At 38.2% G+C, this 18,179-nt stretch overlaps 1 protein-coding gene across 1 annotated transcript in view; it reads left to right on the top strand.

Annotated features, from left to right (window-relative positions):
- The window catches only part of LOC143035158 (lon protease homolog 2, peroxisomal-like), an 87,775-nt gene that overhangs the window by 6,463 nt on the left and 63,133 nt on the right, over positions 1-18,179 (top strand). The window contains exons 2-4 of the mRNA XM_076201792.1: positions 1,382-1,463; positions 5,597-5,798; positions 11,134-11,243. Coding sequence (XP_076057907.1) covers positions 1,382-1,463; positions 5,597-5,798; positions 11,134-11,243 — 394 coding nt within the window. The remainder of the gene's footprint in view (positions 1-1,381; positions 1,464-5,596; positions 5,799-11,133; positions 11,244-18,179) is intronic.

Genomic DNA, 18,179 nt, shown 5'->3' with positions numbered 1-18,179 from the left:
CACGTAGACTTAATGTGCTTAAATCAATTCCAGGAACAATACATGAACAAAAAGAAATTGTTAGTATACAAACAAAGCAAATGCTCAGTGATGAATTATGCAAGCCCCACATGGGCCCCTAATCTCACTAGGACACACCACATCACCCTACAGACCGTAAAAAACAAATCCCTAAGGACAATTACAGGCTGCACAAATAGAACACCTACAGCTCATCTATACCATAAAATGAAGGTCTTTAAAGTCAAGGATCACTTTGACATGAAAGGCACACAAACACTTGCCGCAGCATCTACAAACACAACACACCCTCTAAATTATATAGCAGAACACCCACACATCCCAAGAAACATCAAAACAACACCCAAATCCACAAATACTCTCTTCTCTTGGTCCACAACCACCAGAGACCAGCCTCTATAAGTATACCCATAATCATATTGCTCACTGCTCCATCAAGAGACTGAAAGACAACACACTGCTGCATGCCCGACCCCTTTATATATCCATCCCTCTATATCACCCCCCCCCCCCCCAAAGAGGACAGAGGCCACCTGGCCAGACTGTAATGCTGCCATCATCCAGCCCCTTTAAGCTACCAGAAGAGGCTGGATGACAGCATTTATGATAATTGTCCAGGATACAACACTTCACCCCCTACTATACAATACAGTATGGAACACTGCATTATACACAAACACATAAGCCAAGAACACAATTGACACTACAAGGGATTTGTAGGAAAACCCCATTCCAGCCATGTCATTCCTCAGAGAGGCAGGACTGCTAGGTCAGATAGTTTAGGGAACAACAATTGGAAGAATATAAACACCCAACAAACTGTACATAATAAAGCATTGAGAATGATAACAATATTCACCAAAACCACATTTATATAACAACTGTACCCAGAAATTAAGAACCTCGCCATAAATTAGCACATAAAAATGACATGTACATAATTTTGTATACAAGCATTCAATCCTATCCACCCATTTCATGTACAAACACAACTGCTGGAGAAAAAAAAGACACTGACAGCATACTATTCAAATATGTACAACAACCTGCACATCTATGTAAAGATACACTCCCACTCAAATCGCAAAACAAGCAATTCAAGACTGACCACCAAAATCCCTATTCCATCAGCCCTCTCCAAACAACAGCCCTACAGAAAAATCCCTTGCAAGAGAAGCAAGAACTAGTATGACTATGTTCATGCCAACATAGAAAAAGCCTGGCCACAGAAACAAACTGCCTCAGATACAACAATGCAATATTCTTCCTTAAGTGGCATATGGGCCAATCTGAGGCTGGTGCCAGTTACCTAGAAGTTGTGGGTCTCATGATTGATTCATTTTTATATTTGTCTTTTCAGTATAAACTTGGTGAGGTCCCGCATTGCAACAGGCAACCAGCTGTCTAACACAGTGATTGGAGTGGTTACCAAGGAGGAGAGGGTAATGATTCATAGTTTTAGGAGTGATTAGGGTGGGAAATAATAGTAAAGGGAGCGTCACCAGTGATCATTTGAAAAATTCTGGTACATGAGCGAATTTTAGGTAAACATTTCAAAAGAATCTCTATGATGGTGGCAACATTCATACAAAGTTATACAACTGTATTTCATTTCTATTTTTTATACAGCATAAAATAGATAAAATATTGGCAACCTCTGGCAACCCCATTGCATAAAAAAATATTCTGCATATTCAAATGGCATCAGCATTTCTATAGCTATTTGGTTTTTTGCTACAGAATTGTGTTTATAGAGATATTTGGCAACTCATCCTACCAGCATACCTCACAAAGACAGTGGACAGGGCACCAGTACTCTTGAAAAGGTCAAAGTAAGGTGATATCGCTCCTGGCGCTCTCACCGTACACAACAATTTTGATTCCTTGCCCTGTATTGTTGCTGTGATCATGAAAAAATTAACAAGAAACAAGAGAGTAAAGTGGCAGAATATAGAGAGGGCCCGTGAGTGCCTGAAATAAAAACAAGAAGGAAAAAGAAAGTGGAGAAAAGCAGCACAGCTGCACCCAGTACTCTGCAAGCATCTACTAGCCATGCCACCTTAACCTCTTCACTCTGGGTCACATTGCATGTCTGGCAGCATTAGCTGCCCGATGTGCAATGTTGCGTCATAATAATCACATTATAAAAAATATTCTGCATATTGAAATGGCATCAGCATTTCTATAGCTATTTCGTTTTTTGCTACAGAATTGTGTTTATAGAGATATTTGGCAACTCATCCTACCAGCATACCTCACAAAGACAGTGGACAAGGCACCAGTACTCTTGAAAAGGTCAAAGTAAGGTGATATCGCTCCTGGTGCTCTCACCGTATGCAACAATTTTGATTCCTTGCCCTGTATTGTTGCTGTGATCATGAAAAAATTAACAAGAAACAAGAGAGTAAAGTGGCAGAATATAGAGAGGGCCCGTGAGTGCCTGAAATAAAAACAAGAAGGAAAAAGAAAGTGGAGAAAAGCAGCACAGCTGCACCCAGTACTCTGCAAGCATCTACTAGCCATGCCACCTTAACCTCTTCACTCTGGGTCACATCGCATGTCTGGCAGCATTAGCTGCCCAATGTGCAATGTTGCGTCATAACAATCACATTATAAAAAATATTCTGCATATTGAAATGGCATCAGCATTTCTATAGCTGTTTCGTTTTTTGCTACAGAATTGTGTTTATAGAGATATTTGGCAACTCATCCTACCAGCATACCTCACAAAGACAGTGGACAAGGCACCAGTACTCTTGAAAAGGTCAAAGTAAGGTGATATTGCTCGTGGTGCTCTCACCGTATGCAACAATTTTGATTCCTTGCCCTGTATTGTTGCTGTGATCATGAAAAAATTAACAAGAAACAAGAGAGTAAAGTGGCAGAATATAGAGAGGGCCCGTGAGTGCCTGAAATAAAAACAAGAAGGAAAAAGAAAGTGGAGAAAAGCAGCACAGCTGCACCCAGTACTCTGCAAGCATCTACTAGCCATGCCACCTTAACCTCTTCACTCTGGGTCACATCGCATGTCTGGCAGCATTAGCTGCCCAATGTGCAATGTTGCGACATAATAATCACATTATAGAAAATAAAGTCAGTGCTCAATCCTTTGTTCTCTTTCACCCATGTATTTTGATAACCATAGAAAATTGATGAAGCCAGTTTAGAGAGAATGGAGATTACGTAGGTACGACTACAATAAATATAATCAAGATGCCGACGTCGGCATCATCGAGTACCCACTTGCTCCTCATGCCGCCTACGTAGGCGTCACCGTATGGAAGTGGTTAAACCTCCTCCACCCATGCCACATCACTCACCCTCACCTTATGCCTCATCAGCAAAGAAGAGGAAATTGGAGATTTGCTATACATTGCAACCATCAAACAAAGGGTTGCAAAAATTTAAATGCCTCGTCCTGTAAAGTTTATGTTTTTGTTCTTTCTGTTGTAATATCTTTGGTCCTTTATTGATTTTTGTCATTTTTGTTTCATTTAAAAGAAAACATCATGCTCTTAATTTTCTACAGTAAAAAATAAAATAAATTTGATCTTTTTATTTCTTTTTATTTATTAAACCTGAATTTTGCAGCATTTTTGAATTATTCAGAGAAACAAAATAAAAAATCAGTGGTATTAGTTTGATCAAATGTATTTCAATAGTTTTTGTTCCCCAGACTCTAAGCTTTCATTTCATACCAAGCTGAATGATGTGAAAGAATTTTCCATCAAGTAATTAGAGCTTCAATAGAGCTCACTATATATTCACTAAATATTCACTATGCTTATATATACATGGGAGGAACACAATACCCGGAGGAATTATACACTAATGTAAGGGGTAATTATACCTAAGTTCATTAAATACATATTTGAAAATTTAATTTCGCCTACTCTATAAAGTGATGTGACACTCCTAAAGGCTGCACATTGCTATCTGAAAAGTTTCATTGTTTTTGGTTGGTGAGTACTTTTTATTTCTAAGATATATATTTTTTCTTTTTACCTTTCATATGATTCATCCTATTTTGGAACCAGTCTATGAATGCTCTCATTTCTTCTCTTCTACAACCTTCTTTGCTTTATCATCCCACCATTCACTACCCTTCCTTCTATTTCCTCCCACCATCTTTGCACACCTTGTGACTCCCTCCTTCAAACACCCCTAGTGGTTCTTTATAAACTTTAGATGAAGAGTGAGATTATGCAATGCCTTCGCCTAGACTGTTCTTTACCAAACATTCAACTCATAAAATGAAATTCTCACCTCCTACCCCTCTATCTACCTTACTTGTCTACTTTTATCTACCAGCCTCATACAACATGAAAAGAAACTCAAAAAGGATGAATGACAGAGGATGAAATAGATGGATGGGCTGAAAGGGGCATTGAGCAAGAGGTCTGTTGAGTAAGGAAGGGAGAAAGCAAGATAGGGGTGAGTGGAGAATGGCTGTATATACATGATACAGTAATGTTATGCAAGGAAGGAAGGGGTGGGGGATAGAGGGGTAGTAGGGAGTTATGTGTGAATGATATTTTGGCACAGCCCAAAGGGATTTTTTCCCATCTTCTCTTTTTCTGCATGAGGGGACAGAGAGGGGGTCACCGATTAAGTAAAGCGGCCTTGCTGTTGATGTGCTGTGTCTTGCTACATTGCTTCTGACCCAGGGCAATGGGCAGGATATAGGAATGACCTGTCATCCATGAGGAGCTAAGATGAAAAGGAAGAAAGGGTGTGGAATGGGGGAATGGGTACTTGTCTTTTGACTTGGCTACTTCCCTTATAAAGGGGAAAAACCCTTTGGTACGGTATATAGATAGAAATATTTTTCTTTTTGTGTGGTGACTACACCAGTGCTACATAATCCAATTTGAAATGAATCTGATTTTATTCATCATGTCCCCTTCCATGTCATGAAATACCATTGTTATATTCTTCAACAACTTTGAGTCTTTTCTGTTATTTTCTGTGTATGACTAGTGATAGATCATTACTGATTAAAATCCTTAAATTCTGTTCCTCCTGTGCCTATACTACTAATTTATTGTCCATTTATATTTTCTCATCAATCTATATTGCTCTAGTCCAATTTTACATTTTGTATCAAAATTCAATTACCACTCCTGGCTCTATGCATAAACCTTATCGAAGTCTTCCTGTAGCTGTTTACAATACTCCTCATCTTTCATCTTCATGATAGCTATTTATTCCGTTCACCATGTTATTTTATACATTAGAATTGAATGCATGTGTGGGGATGAAATTGAAGGTAGGGTTGGAAGGACACTTTCAACATGCTGCAATTCTTGTTGGTAGAGGAAAAGCTTCACTAGTATAAGATACTGTCATTAAAATTTTTTCCTCACATGACAGTGTGGCATTTTTGTGAATTCATACTTCTGAAATTATCAGACTTGTTTTCTTCGAATTTGCAAGAGCAGTTTACAAGAAATATTATATGGTAGTCAGAACAAAATTAGCAGATTATGTTCCCATATTGGAAGGATTGTGGATTGGCAGGAAAAATAGGATAGTATGTAATATTAACTATCTTTTTTAACTTTGTTCTTGACAGGAAGGAAATGTGTATGGTCTTCACCCCATAGGTACGGCAGGCATGGTAGTGCAAGTGACAGTAACAAATTGGCCTCGTCCCGTCTACACCTTGCTGGTGACTGGAATATGTCGATTCCGCATGACTTCCATTGTCCAGGAATATCCATACCCAGTGGCTATGGTGACTCAGTTAGATAATCATAAGGGAGAGATGGACGATGGTTAGTTTGAAGTAAAACATTTTTTGTTAAAAATATTTAGTGGTATATTTATAGGTTGTGCATAATTATGGAAAGAATCAAAGTATAAATGCCCACCTCCCTAAATCAGCTTGAATTTATTGCTTAGCAAGCTCACTGAACATGTACTAAAGGGCTTTAACAAGAAAATGCTACTAAATAGAACTGAAATAGTAGTAATAAATTATTTTTTTAACAGTTGGCTTTTTTGTAGTTTATGAATATTTTCTTGCATGTTTTATTTTCCTTCTAGTTCATTGGTTTTTGATAGTGTCCAGACACATCTTTGCAAATAAGATCATAGAAATTGAGAAACTCGATAACAAAAAATAGATAGCAAGCTTCCTGCCTGGCAGAGTATGTAGTATCCCAGAACAAATACCAGTTAGGAAAAAAAGACAATACAATGGGGTCCCAAGGAGTAATATTATCATCAATGTTAGTTAAAGGTCAACTGAGAAGGTTTTCAAAGAGGTGGTGAATATTTGCTAGATGTATGGCTTGGTGACTTTTTGATAAAATGATGCAAAACTAAATCCTAATTATTATACAAGGTGATAAAAAGGCCTATCAAAATATTGGTAGCAGACGAACTTTTCCTTTGCCAAACTTCGGCTGTTTTCATAAGTCTCTATTGGCTGTGACGTCACTCGCGTTGTTTACATTCTGATGCAAGTCACTATACGAAAATAGATCTAGACAAAATTAAAAAAGAAAAAGACATGAAAAAGCTTTGGAAGCACACAAACAGCTTAAGGTCATATGGCACAAACAAAACCACAGGTGACACATCAATGTATGATGAAAACAAAACCAAAATAGATAAACAAGAACTAGGAGAGAAAATTACAACTTTCTGGAAAGCCATATACCAAGAATGTGCAAACCTCATTAAAGACACCTGGAGCCCAGAAGTTGAATCCAATTACAAAAAACAACACTGCGAGGAAATAGAAAGAGATGCCATAGCCACAGACATAGATCATACAGTCAACATCCTAGAAATTCTAAGAGAGCACAATGACTATGCCTTCAACATCACAGAACCAAGTACCAAACCTATGAGCTCAGGGAACATCATGGAAGAAGTGCTAACTAAATGAATAAGAAAAATGAAAAATGGTAAAGCAGCAGGTCCAAACGGCTTAAGCATTGAAATGTTTAAAGAAATAATGAAAAACACAGAAGCCACAACAAAACTCGTTGCAGCCTACAACTCAATAATCAGACAAAACAGAGTACTTCAAAACTGGAAGGCCTCAAAAACAAAGCTCATCCCAAAAACACAAACCCCACAGTATAAGATGGGAAACCCTAATAAAACCACTAAAAAATTCAAACATCCACCCAGACATCATATCTACAATAGCCAACATATACCAAGGAGATGATACCAAAATAATGATAAATAATGAGGAAACATGCAAAATACAAATCACCAATGGAGTCAGACAAGGATTCACTGGCTCCACTGCTACAAGCAGGTACTTGTCATTACTTCTCAAAATACAAACTTAAGATCTTGTAATATTCTGAATTCTCTGCCAGCTAGGAAATTTGTTAGTCATTTCTTGTCACCTCACTGATGTTGTTCAGCTGGCTTTTTCCACTCCCAAAGTGAGGATTCTTCATACTGTACAAGATGATTATTTACATGGAGGACTGGGCTGCAAGGCTGATGTCTTGACTGGCTTCAGGGCTGATGTCAGCAGGCTTGGTGGTGTCTGGCAGGGTGATGTCTGGGGTCTCTGGTGGGGTGGAACTGACTGGAGTACTGCTCATGACAGACACCTTGTCTGGAGCAGAAGATAGCCCAGGGAGGGGTTCAATGTCTGGAGCAGATAAAGGGCCTGGTAAAGGCTAAATATCTGAAGCAGCCTTGTCACTCATTTTCTTAAAAAAGTCCTGGATTTTCGTTTGCTTCAAGTATTTTGGCTTCTCCTTAATTAAACAGGCTTGTATATTATACACCTGCATTACTTGCTATTCTGTGATGAAAGAACTTTGCTCCAGAGCAGTGATTAATTGTTCTGTCAGCTCAGTGGTCCCATCGAGGGAGATCTCAGGGGGGTCATCATTTTGCTCGTCGTCGTTGTCATCACTCTCCTCACACTACTCATGCTGGAACTCCTCAGGTGTCATAACCATTTTCACTATTTCCACCAAAGATAACTGGTGGGCAACAGGAGCATCGTCATCTATATCACGCCACTCCTCTAGGCCGTGAAGCTCAAATTTCTGTGCCACTGAGGTGGTGTATACTTTGGCATACTCCATAATCTCTCCCACAGTCTGTTTTGCCTCAGACACACAGGAACCAGTGAAGTCAGCATCAGTTTGTGCAAAAAGGTGTTCCATAAACATCATCCCAGGCCACAGCTTGTGCCTTATCATGAGGCTGAATGAGGGTGGTACAGTTATGGGGGAGGTAAGTTACAAAGATGTTGTCTTTCACTCACTGGTCAGCAGAAGGGTGCCCAGGGCAGTTGGCCAGCACAAGAAGAATCTTGCAGTCTGGTGCCAAGCCTGCTTTTGCACAATGAGCCCGTACCTCACGAACAAACATTTCCTCAAACCACTCTAGCATAATTTTTTGTGTCATCCAGGCTCGCTTGTTTGCATGATAGTGAACTGGCAAAATATACCCTTTAGCACTTGTGGATTCTGGTTCTTCCCAATTACCAATGGCTTACAGCAATGAGTGCCAGCTGTGTTCGAACACGCCAACATTGTCACTTGGTCCTTTGGCTCTTTAAATCCCTCCTGGTTTTCCTTGTCTTCATGTGTCAAGGTTTTGTGAGGCATACAATACCGGTACAGGGCTGTCTCAATGGCGTTGTACACCTGCTCTGCACTTAAACCATCTTTCTGGATCAGTTTGGAAAACATATCCACATACGATTCAGCATTTTCGTGATCTGCCAACTTAGACTCTCCACTTGTTGTACCTTCTGAGACACCATGTTTCTTCTTAAACCTATCAAGCAAATTAAATTCACCTTTGATGTTCATTTCTTAAAAAAAAATGCTGGCAGCCTGCTCTAGGATCATGTCTCTAGAAACTTTTACACCCTCAATATGTACCTGATGAAACCCTTCCATCAGACATTTTTCTAAGTCCTCATATTTCCCAGGCTTCATGTGTTTACGCATGCTCATATGTGTTTTACTGTTACATTCAGCAAAATACGATAATAACTGCACTTTCTGTTTTTTCAGATGATAGATGGTAGATGAGCCAACACCATAAATATCACACAACTTTCGTACCGACACACCACTGTCTAATTTCTTCAATAACTCCACTTTTTGTACAATTGTGAGGGACACCCACTTTTTCTTAGCATCTTGACTGCATGTACCACCCACAAATGGTCACTTAGAAGACATTTTCAGCTATTAATGTGAAGAAATCACATAATAATAAGCCAGTATCCACGAGAGATGCTCCTCACAAAATTCGAATTTGGTAAACACAGTGCTGCCAGGTTTTCCTGACAAAGTTTCCCTAGCTGCACATTCAAAATTTGCAGGGATGACCCGTCATCTAGGAGGTGCTAAGATGGGAGGGAGGGTGGAGGGGTGTGGAGTGTTTTCGGGGATGAAATGGGTGGGAATGTTTTTGTGCCTTGTCCTTTTTGGCTACCCCCCTGGTAAGGGGAAAAAAAGCCTTGGTATATGTATAATGTATGTATGTATGCACATTCAAAATTTCCCTGTTTGCCTCATAATTCCTCTATCTACTACACTATTAACAGGTTTAATCATGGGAAAAAATTCCTTAGTTAATCTTGAAAATAGTTGACTATATTTCCCTGTGCAAGTCAGAATTTCCTTAACTTTATCTGGCAGCACTGTGGTAAACAGCACCACTGTTATGATGTGGTGTCAGTGGTAAACACATGCTCAGTTCGGTCATCTTAGCCAAGCACTCACGGTTCAGTACATCTAATATGCCGGTAATATGCCGCTAAATGCGGGAATGCCGTTAAACCCTACGCCTATTGCCCCAATAGTAATTTGTGCTGCTAAACCTGGGCTTCCAGTAATTGCCATACCATTAAATCGGGACTCAACCTGTAATGTCACTGATTTAAATATGTTTGAGATGAAATGTCTGAGAAGTATGGTAGAGGTTACAAGGATGGATAGAGTGAAAAATGTGGAGGTGAGTAGGAGAACAGGGGTGGAAAAGGATATGGGAGATGGGGTTGATGAAAGAGTATTGGGATGGTTTAGACATGTGAAAAAAAAAATGAGTAAAGAAAGATAGTAAAAGAGGTGTGGAAAGCAGAGGTAGATGGAGTGAACTTGAGGCGAAAGGGGCATCGAGCAGGAGGGAGATGTCTGTTGAGCAGGGAAGGGAGAAGGCAGGAGATAGGGGTGAGTGGAGAATGGCTGTGTATAGATGATACTGTGATGCAAGGAAGGGAATGGGTGGGGGATGGGGGGTTAGGGAGTGGTTCTGTGTGTGATATTTTGAGGCAGCCCAAAGGGATTTCTCCCCATCTTCTATTTTTCTGCATGAGGGAGCAGAGAGGTGGGGTCACCAATTAAATAAAGAGGCCTTGCTGTGGATGTACTCTGTCAAGCTGCATTGCTTCTGACCCAGAGCAGTGGGTGAGATACTGGGATGACTCATCATCCATGAGGAGCTAAGATGAGGGGGGGAAGAAAGGGTAGTGGACAGGAGTGGAATGGGTGAGGGTGGGTATATGCCTTTTGACTATGGCTACCTCCCTTGTAAGGGGGAAAAAGCCCTTGGTATATTGATACAATGTCACTGAGGAGTTCTTGGGGATACAGATGTACAGTTTTGTGTTTGCTGTAGTTCCAATTTATTGAAGATTTATGTGTTTTTGGCTGCTGTTTCATATTTGTGGTGCTGAGCTGGTTTTATTAGGACACCTGTATATATATACTTTGATGTCGTGCTCCAGGTTTGGTGTGGGAAGGTTGTATGTGAATAGGTTAAATAATAAAATGTGTCTAAAGATTGTTTCAAAAGCCTTATATGTATCTACTGCTACCATTTCTATTCTGTCACATGGCACTCTAATTGAAGCCTTCTAGTACATGTTTGGTGAGGTGTAGGGAAATATATTGGTGGAATGGTCTTTGAATCCATGTTGATTTGGTATGGTAGGTGAGGTTGTATATGTTTTGATTCTTTTCAGGATTAACCTTCCCATCTTTTTAGATATCATAGAGAGACTATATTATATATAAAGGATGCAGACCATTTGTCATGAGGTTAGGAGAAGTTCTTACTGTGAAGATATTTGAGTATTTTTAACTAAATGAAAATTCTCTTCAGATACACATATAGACAAGGATTTGGAAGACCTAGTGATTAAGTTCAAGGAAGGAGCGCGAAGACTGATTAACCTCCTGGATGTATCCTTGCCAATTGTTAGTAAACTGAAGGTGAGTATCCACAGATGATACAGTATTCATGTATGATTATGTTTGAGTATGGCTCTGGATTTAGAACTGTAGAAACATTAATATTAGTGTTGTGGTATGAAATGTTTTTCTCATATGTATGTTACAAAAGTAAGGTGATGAGATGTACAAGGGATGAAAGTGGCAGCAGACTGGAAGTGAATATTAATTAAGGGAGAGAGACTGGAGGAAGTGGATAGTTTTAGATACTTGGGTGCAAACATGGTGGGAAAGGGAGGCGTGGAGGTGGAGGTAGAATGTAGATTGAGAGAAGCAAGTAAATGCCTTGGTGGATTAAAAAGTGTAATGATAGACTTTTGGGAATGGATGCTAAGAGAAAATTGTATGAAGGAATGAGTGTGCTGACAGCAATGTATAGGGTAGAAACATGGAACATAAGGGAAGAAGAGAGGAGGAGTTTGAATGTATTTACCTAGTTGTATTATATGGGAAGGGATCTATGCTCGTGGTGACCAGTCTTTGTATCAAGTGACGACCAGTCTTTGCATCAAGTTTGTTCTTAAAATCTTGAATAGTGTTTGCACACACTGTTTCTTTGACCAATTTGTTCCAAGTATCTATCACTCTGTGTGGGAAGCTATATTTTTCCGATATCTTCCGTAATTATCTTTTTTTAGTTTCTTTTCGTGTCCTCTTGTTTTTCCATTGTTCCATTTCAATAAGTCATTCTTATCTAAGATTTCCATTCCCTTCATAATTCTATAGATAGTAAGTCTCCTCTTTCCCTTCTTTGTTCCAGAGTTGGTAATTCTAATTTGGACAGTCTTTGTTCATATGTCATTTTGGAAAGAGTTGGTGCCAGTTTTGTTGTTGCTCTTTGTATTCTTTCTAACTTCTTTATATTCTTTTTGGTACTGGGTGTCCATAGTGTTGCTGCGTACTCGAGTTTTGGTCTTATTAGTGTAGTTTTTTTTTTTTTTTTATCATTTCCTCGTCCAAATAGGCAAATGCCACTTTTATTGACCTCAATAAATTATAGGTTTCTCCGACTATTTTATTAATATGCTTATCTGGTGTCATGTCTTTGCTGATCATCACTCCAAGGTCTTTTTCCGAGTTTACTTTTTTGACCTCTTCACCAATTTTATAATCTCTCGATATTCTGTTTTTACTTTTTCCAAATTCCATTATACTACATTTCTTGATATTGAATTTCACTTCCCACTTTTGAGTCCATTTCCAGATCTTGTCCAAGTCTTGTTGTAATGAGTTGCAATCTTTCTTTAGTATTTTTGCATTGTCTGCAAAGAAATTCCTATAACACTCTATTCCTTCGTCCATGTCATTAATGTATACAGCAAACATGATCGGGGCCAGTACTGATCCCTGCGAGACACCACTTATCATTTCTTCCCAATTTGAGAATTTGTCTCTAATTACTACTCTCATTTTCCTCCCAGTCAGGAAGTCTTTCATCCATTCCAATAATTTTCCTCTGATGCCACCTATTGATTCTATCTTCCTTATTAGTTTATTGTGTGGTACCTTATCAAATGCCTTTTGTAGGTCCAGAAAGGCACAGTCTGCCCAGCCATCTCTCTCTTGTATTATGTCTATTAATCTTGAGTAGAAGCAGATCAAGTTTGTTGTACATGATCTTCCTTGTCTGAATCCAAATTGATTTGGATTCAGTATAGTTTTTTCTTCCAAATGTTTAACCCATCTATTTTTGACGACCTTTTCGCAAATTTTTGCTACTGTGCTTGTCAGGGAGACCGGTCTGTAATTTGATGGGTCTTCCTTGTTTCCTCCCTTATAGATTGGTACAATGTTTGCCTTCTTCCAGTCCTGTGGCACTTTTCCTTCTTGAAGTGAGAATTTAATTATATTGTATATTTTGTCTGTTAATTCTTCCATGCATTCTTTCAGTATCCAATTTGCAATTCCGTCTGGACCATGTGATTTTCTGACGTCAAGGGTTTTGATTTGGTCGCTGATTTCCTTCTGTGTTACAATTATTTCTTTCATTGAGGGGGATCTCTCTCTATTTCCTCACAGTTAGGTGAATTTTCTGTTGTTAATATTGATTTAAAATGGTTCATAATTTCAGCCATTTCCAGTTCTTCTGTATATTCATATTTACCTTGGCGCAGCTTTTCTATTTCTTGTTTGTTCTTCAGTTTGCCATTTACATACCTATAAAATAGTTTGGGTTCTTCCTTGCATTTTTCTATTATTTCTTTTTCATAGTTTCTCTTTTCATCTCTGCATATTTTTACATACTCATTTCTTAGTTTGATGTACATTTGCTATTTGCTTGTTTTCTTGTCTCTTTTCCATTTCTTCCAAGCTTTGTCTCTTTTATCCTTAGCCTCACTACACCTTTTGTTGTACCAGCTTTTTATGTATGTTCTTTCCATTTTTTTTTTGTGGTACGTATTTATTTACTCCCTCATTGTAAATTTCTTTTAGTATATTCCATTTCTCTTCCATCCCTGTTTCTTCATTTAGGAATTTTTCCCAGTTTGCATTGAGAAAGAATTTTTTGAGTTTCTCAAAATTTGTTTTGTTGTACATTAGTCTTCCTATTCTATGTTTATAATTTCTGCTTTGATCCATTTGCTCTTTCAACTCAAATTCTATTAGTACACGGTCACTCTTTCCTATTGGAGTTTTGTAATCAATTTTGTCGACAATTTCAGGCTCTGTCGTAAGTAAATCCAGCCTTGATGGTTCTTCACTACCTCTGTATCTGGTATTTTCCCTTATACACTGAGTCATTGTGTATTTGATGGTCATGTCGAGCAGGACATTGCCCCAGAGTTCCTCTCCACCCTTCACTGTCATTTCCTCCGAACATATTTCTTTTGAATTAAAGTCACCCATAATTACTATATTTTCTTTGTCCTTCAGTATATTAGTTAATTTGTATTTTGTATCTTCTAATATTTTGGAATGATCACATTTTGTCAAGGACTGTATTTTGGGGACACATACACCACTACAAATTTTCTACTCTTCATATGTTTGCTTTCAACTTGTATCATAATTGATTCTACATTATTTTTTCCTTCAGTTATTTTTGTTACATTTAAATCTTTATTAGTCAAAATTAATACTCCGCCACCCTGTTTATCCTTTCTGTTCTTTGCCCAGCAGTTGTAAAAAGAAAGAGTTTGAATGTCTTTGAGATGAGGTGTCTGAGAAGTATGATAGGGGTTACTAGGCTGGATAGAGTGAGAAATGAGGAGGTGAGGAGGAGAACGGGGGTGGAAATAGAGCTGGGAGATAGGGTGGATGAAAGAGTATTAGGACGGTTTGGACACATGGAGAGACTGAGTGAAGAAAGACTAGTAAAAGGTGTGGAAGGAGTGAACATGAAGGGGCAACATAGGATGAGATGGATGGATGGGGTAATAAAGGCTTTGGAGAAGAGGGGAATGTTGAGGAAGGACAGGAGAGGACAGAAGACAGATGAATGGAGATTGGTTGTATATGGATGATGTGATGCATGAGGTGGAATTGGTGGGAGGTGGGGGGGGAGAGGGAGTATGTGTGAGAAAAATTTTGACACATCCCGAAGGGATTTTTCCCCGTCTTCTCTCCAAATAATTTATTGACATGTTTATCAGGTGTCAAGTCACTTGAGATGATTACTCCCAGGTCCCTGTTTGAATTGACTTTTTTCACTTCTTTTTTTCCAATTTTATACTGTCCCGATACTCTATTTTTACTTTTTCCAAACTCCATTAGGCTACATTTTTAATGTTGAAGTTCATCTCACTTTTCCGACTCCAGTCCCATATTTTGTCTAGGTCTTGTAGTGATATGCAATCTTCTTCTGTTCTTACTCTCTTGAGTAGTTTGGCTTGGTCAGCAAAGAACAGTTTACTCCCTCATCCATATCATTTATATATATGGCAAACATTAAAGGAGCCAGTACAGAGCCTTGTGGGATGCCACTTTTCACATCTTCCCAGTTCGAATTTTTGTCTCTAAGTACCACTCTCATTTTTCTCCCAGCTAAGAAATCCTTCATCCATTTCAGCAGTTTACTTTGTCCTCCTATTCTTTCAAATTTTCTTAATAATTTTTTGTGTGGTACTTTGTCGAATGCCTTCTGCAAATCCAAGAAGATGCAATCTGCCCAGCCATCTCTTTCTTGTATTATTTCAATTAGTCTCAAGTAAAAGCAGATTAGGTTTATGGTGCATGATCTTCCACTTCTAAAGCCAAATTGTTTGGGGTTTATTATTTTATTTTCTTCCAAGTGTTTGGTCCATTTGTTTCTGATGACCTTTTAGCATATTTCTGTTACTGTGCTTGTAAGGAATACCTGTCTGAAGTTTGTAAGATCTTCCCTATTTCCTCCTTTGTATATTTGTACTATGTTTGCATCTTTCCAATCTTGCAGCACCTTTCCCTCTGAGTGAGAAGTCAATTATCTTGTATAGTCTATATGTCAGTTCATCTATACACTCTTTCAGTATCTAATTTGTGATTCCATCTGGTCCATGCGATTTCCTGACATCTAGGTTTTTTTATCTGGTTTCTTATTTCTTTTTGTGTTACCTTTATATCTTTCATCATGGGTGATCTTTCTTGTTGTCCATCTTCCCAAGATTTTGAGTTCTCAATTGTAAAAACAGATCTAAAAATGTCTGATCATAACTTCTGCCATCTCTGTTTCATCTATATCTTTATCTCCTTCACGCAATTTCACTATTTCATGTTTATCCTTTAGTTTTTCATTTATATATCTGTAAAAGAGTTTAGGTTGGTCCTTACATTTGTCTATATCTTTTTCATAAATTCTTTTTTCTTTTCTGCATATATTAACATATTCATTTCAAAGTTTTATATATGTTTGCCATTTGGATGCTTTTTTTTTTCATTTTATTTTTTTTTATCTTTTTTCCATTTTTTCCAGGCGTTGTCTCTCCTGTCTCTAGCCACTACACCTTTAGTTAAACCAACACTTCATGTAAATCTCTTTTTGTTTCTTTTTTGGTACATATTTGTTAACTCTTTCCTTGTACTTTTCTTTGAATATGTTCCATTTGTTTCCTCTTTAGAGAATTTATCCCAGTTTGTATTTTGGTAAAATTTTCTTAGTTTAACAAAATCCGTTTTGTTGTACATTAATCTTCCTTCTCTATGTTTGTCATTCCTGTCTGCATTGTTCTGTTCTCTTGATTCAAACTCTATTAGTATATGGTCACTCTTTCCAATTGATGTTTTATACTCCATTTTGTTCACAATATCTGGTTCAGAAGTTAATATTAAGTCTAGTTTCGACAGTTCCTCATTGTTTCTATATCTAGTATTTTCCTTAACCCATTGTGTTAGGGTGTATTTGATGGTCATATCCAGTAGAATGTTGCTCCAAAGTTCATCTCCCCCTTTAACTATCATTTCTTCCCAGATTATGTCTTTTGCATTAAAATCTCTCATTATTACTATGTTTCCACCTTCTTTCAGTAACTCGTTTAGCACAATCACTGTGTCTTCCAATAATTTGGAATGTTTGCTGTCTGACCACACGTGTTTTTGATGGTACATACACTGCTATAGATTTTCTGCTTTTCATCTTTTTGTTTGCAATTTTGATCATAGTTAATTCTACATTGCCTTGGCTTTCAATAATCTTTGTCACATATAGACCCTTTTTGGTCAATATCATGACACCTCCTCCCTGCTTTTCTGTTCTATTTTTCACCCAGTGGTTGTATAGACCATGTCCCACTATGCTTGTTGTTGTTGTTGTCGTTCCCTAGACTGTCTGTCCGAGCAGTCCCGTCTCCCCAAGGAAGGCCACAGCCGAGACTGGGTTTTCCCACAAATCCTTTATAGAGTGTATGTTGTGTTGTTTGCGTGCATGATTGTGTATAATGCAGTCTTCCATTATGTGTTGTATGGTATGGGGTGAAGTGTTACATCCTGGGCAGCTGTTCACAACACGGTCGTCCAGCCTCCTCTGGTAGCTTAGAAGTGCTGGGTGGTGACCGCATCGCAGTCTGGCCAAGTGGACTCTGTCCTTACGTGGGAGAGAGGATTCAGAAGGGTGGATATCAGGGGGTCTGGCATGCAGCAGTGTGTTGTCTTTCAGTGTGTTAATGGAGCGGTGAGTGATATGATTATGAATATGTTTCCGGAGGCTGGTATTTGGTGGTTGTGGAGGAAGAGAAGAGAGTATCTTTGTGTAATAAAGGTCTTTGGGTGTATGCTTGTTGATAGAGGTCCTTTCAATTTTGTCTCTACTATTCCCATGATGTCAGGTTTTTCTGTTTCTAGATATTCATTTAGTTAATTGATTCCAGAGATCATGCCATCGATATTTGTGTATGCCACTTTTAGTTTTTTATTTTCTTTTCTTTTTTGGTTTAAGTTTCCATTCTTTTGATGTACCATTTTTTCAGTCTCAAGTCCATAAGTGTATATGAATGTGTGTGTATGTATATTGTCTGAAGGTTTTATGTGGCCATAATCTAACCCCAGTTTTCTTATTTCTGTAAAAATATTGTGTTCTATTTCTCTTTCTTGTACTCTGAGGATGTTGTAGTAGGCAAAAATGTTTAGTATTCTGAAATTTATTTTCCCTGTGGTTGCTGCATGTGTATATATATATATATATATATATATATATATATATATATATATATAGATATATATATACAGTGGGGGACAAAAACTTAGGCACCAGAGTAAAAATAATAAATTTCCTCAAATAACTTACATCTCTCTAGTACTTTGTTGGGCACCCCTTTCTCATGATACATTCTTGGAGATGTTTAGGAACAGATGCTACAAATTTTTGAATCCACACAGGGTTATATTCTTCCAAATATCCTTGATGGCTACCTCCAGCTTGGGGATTGGTGAAGTGTCGCACTCACATAACTTTTCTTTCATGAGTGCCCAGAGGTTCTCAATTGGCTTTAAATCAGGCGAATTACT

Source organism: Oratosquilla oratoria, chromosome 18 (genome assembly GCF_046742065.1).
Source record: "Oratosquilla oratoria isolate Oo_2021 chromosome 18, ASM4674206v1, whole genome shotgun sequence".
In the NCBI taxonomy this organism is placed as follows: domain Eukaryota; kingdom Metazoa; phylum Arthropoda; class Malacostraca; order Stomatopoda; family Squillidae; genus Oratosquilla; species Oratosquilla oratoria.
Note: the sequence above shows the minus strand (reverse complement) of the source record. Positions and strands in the feature narration are given on the sequence as shown.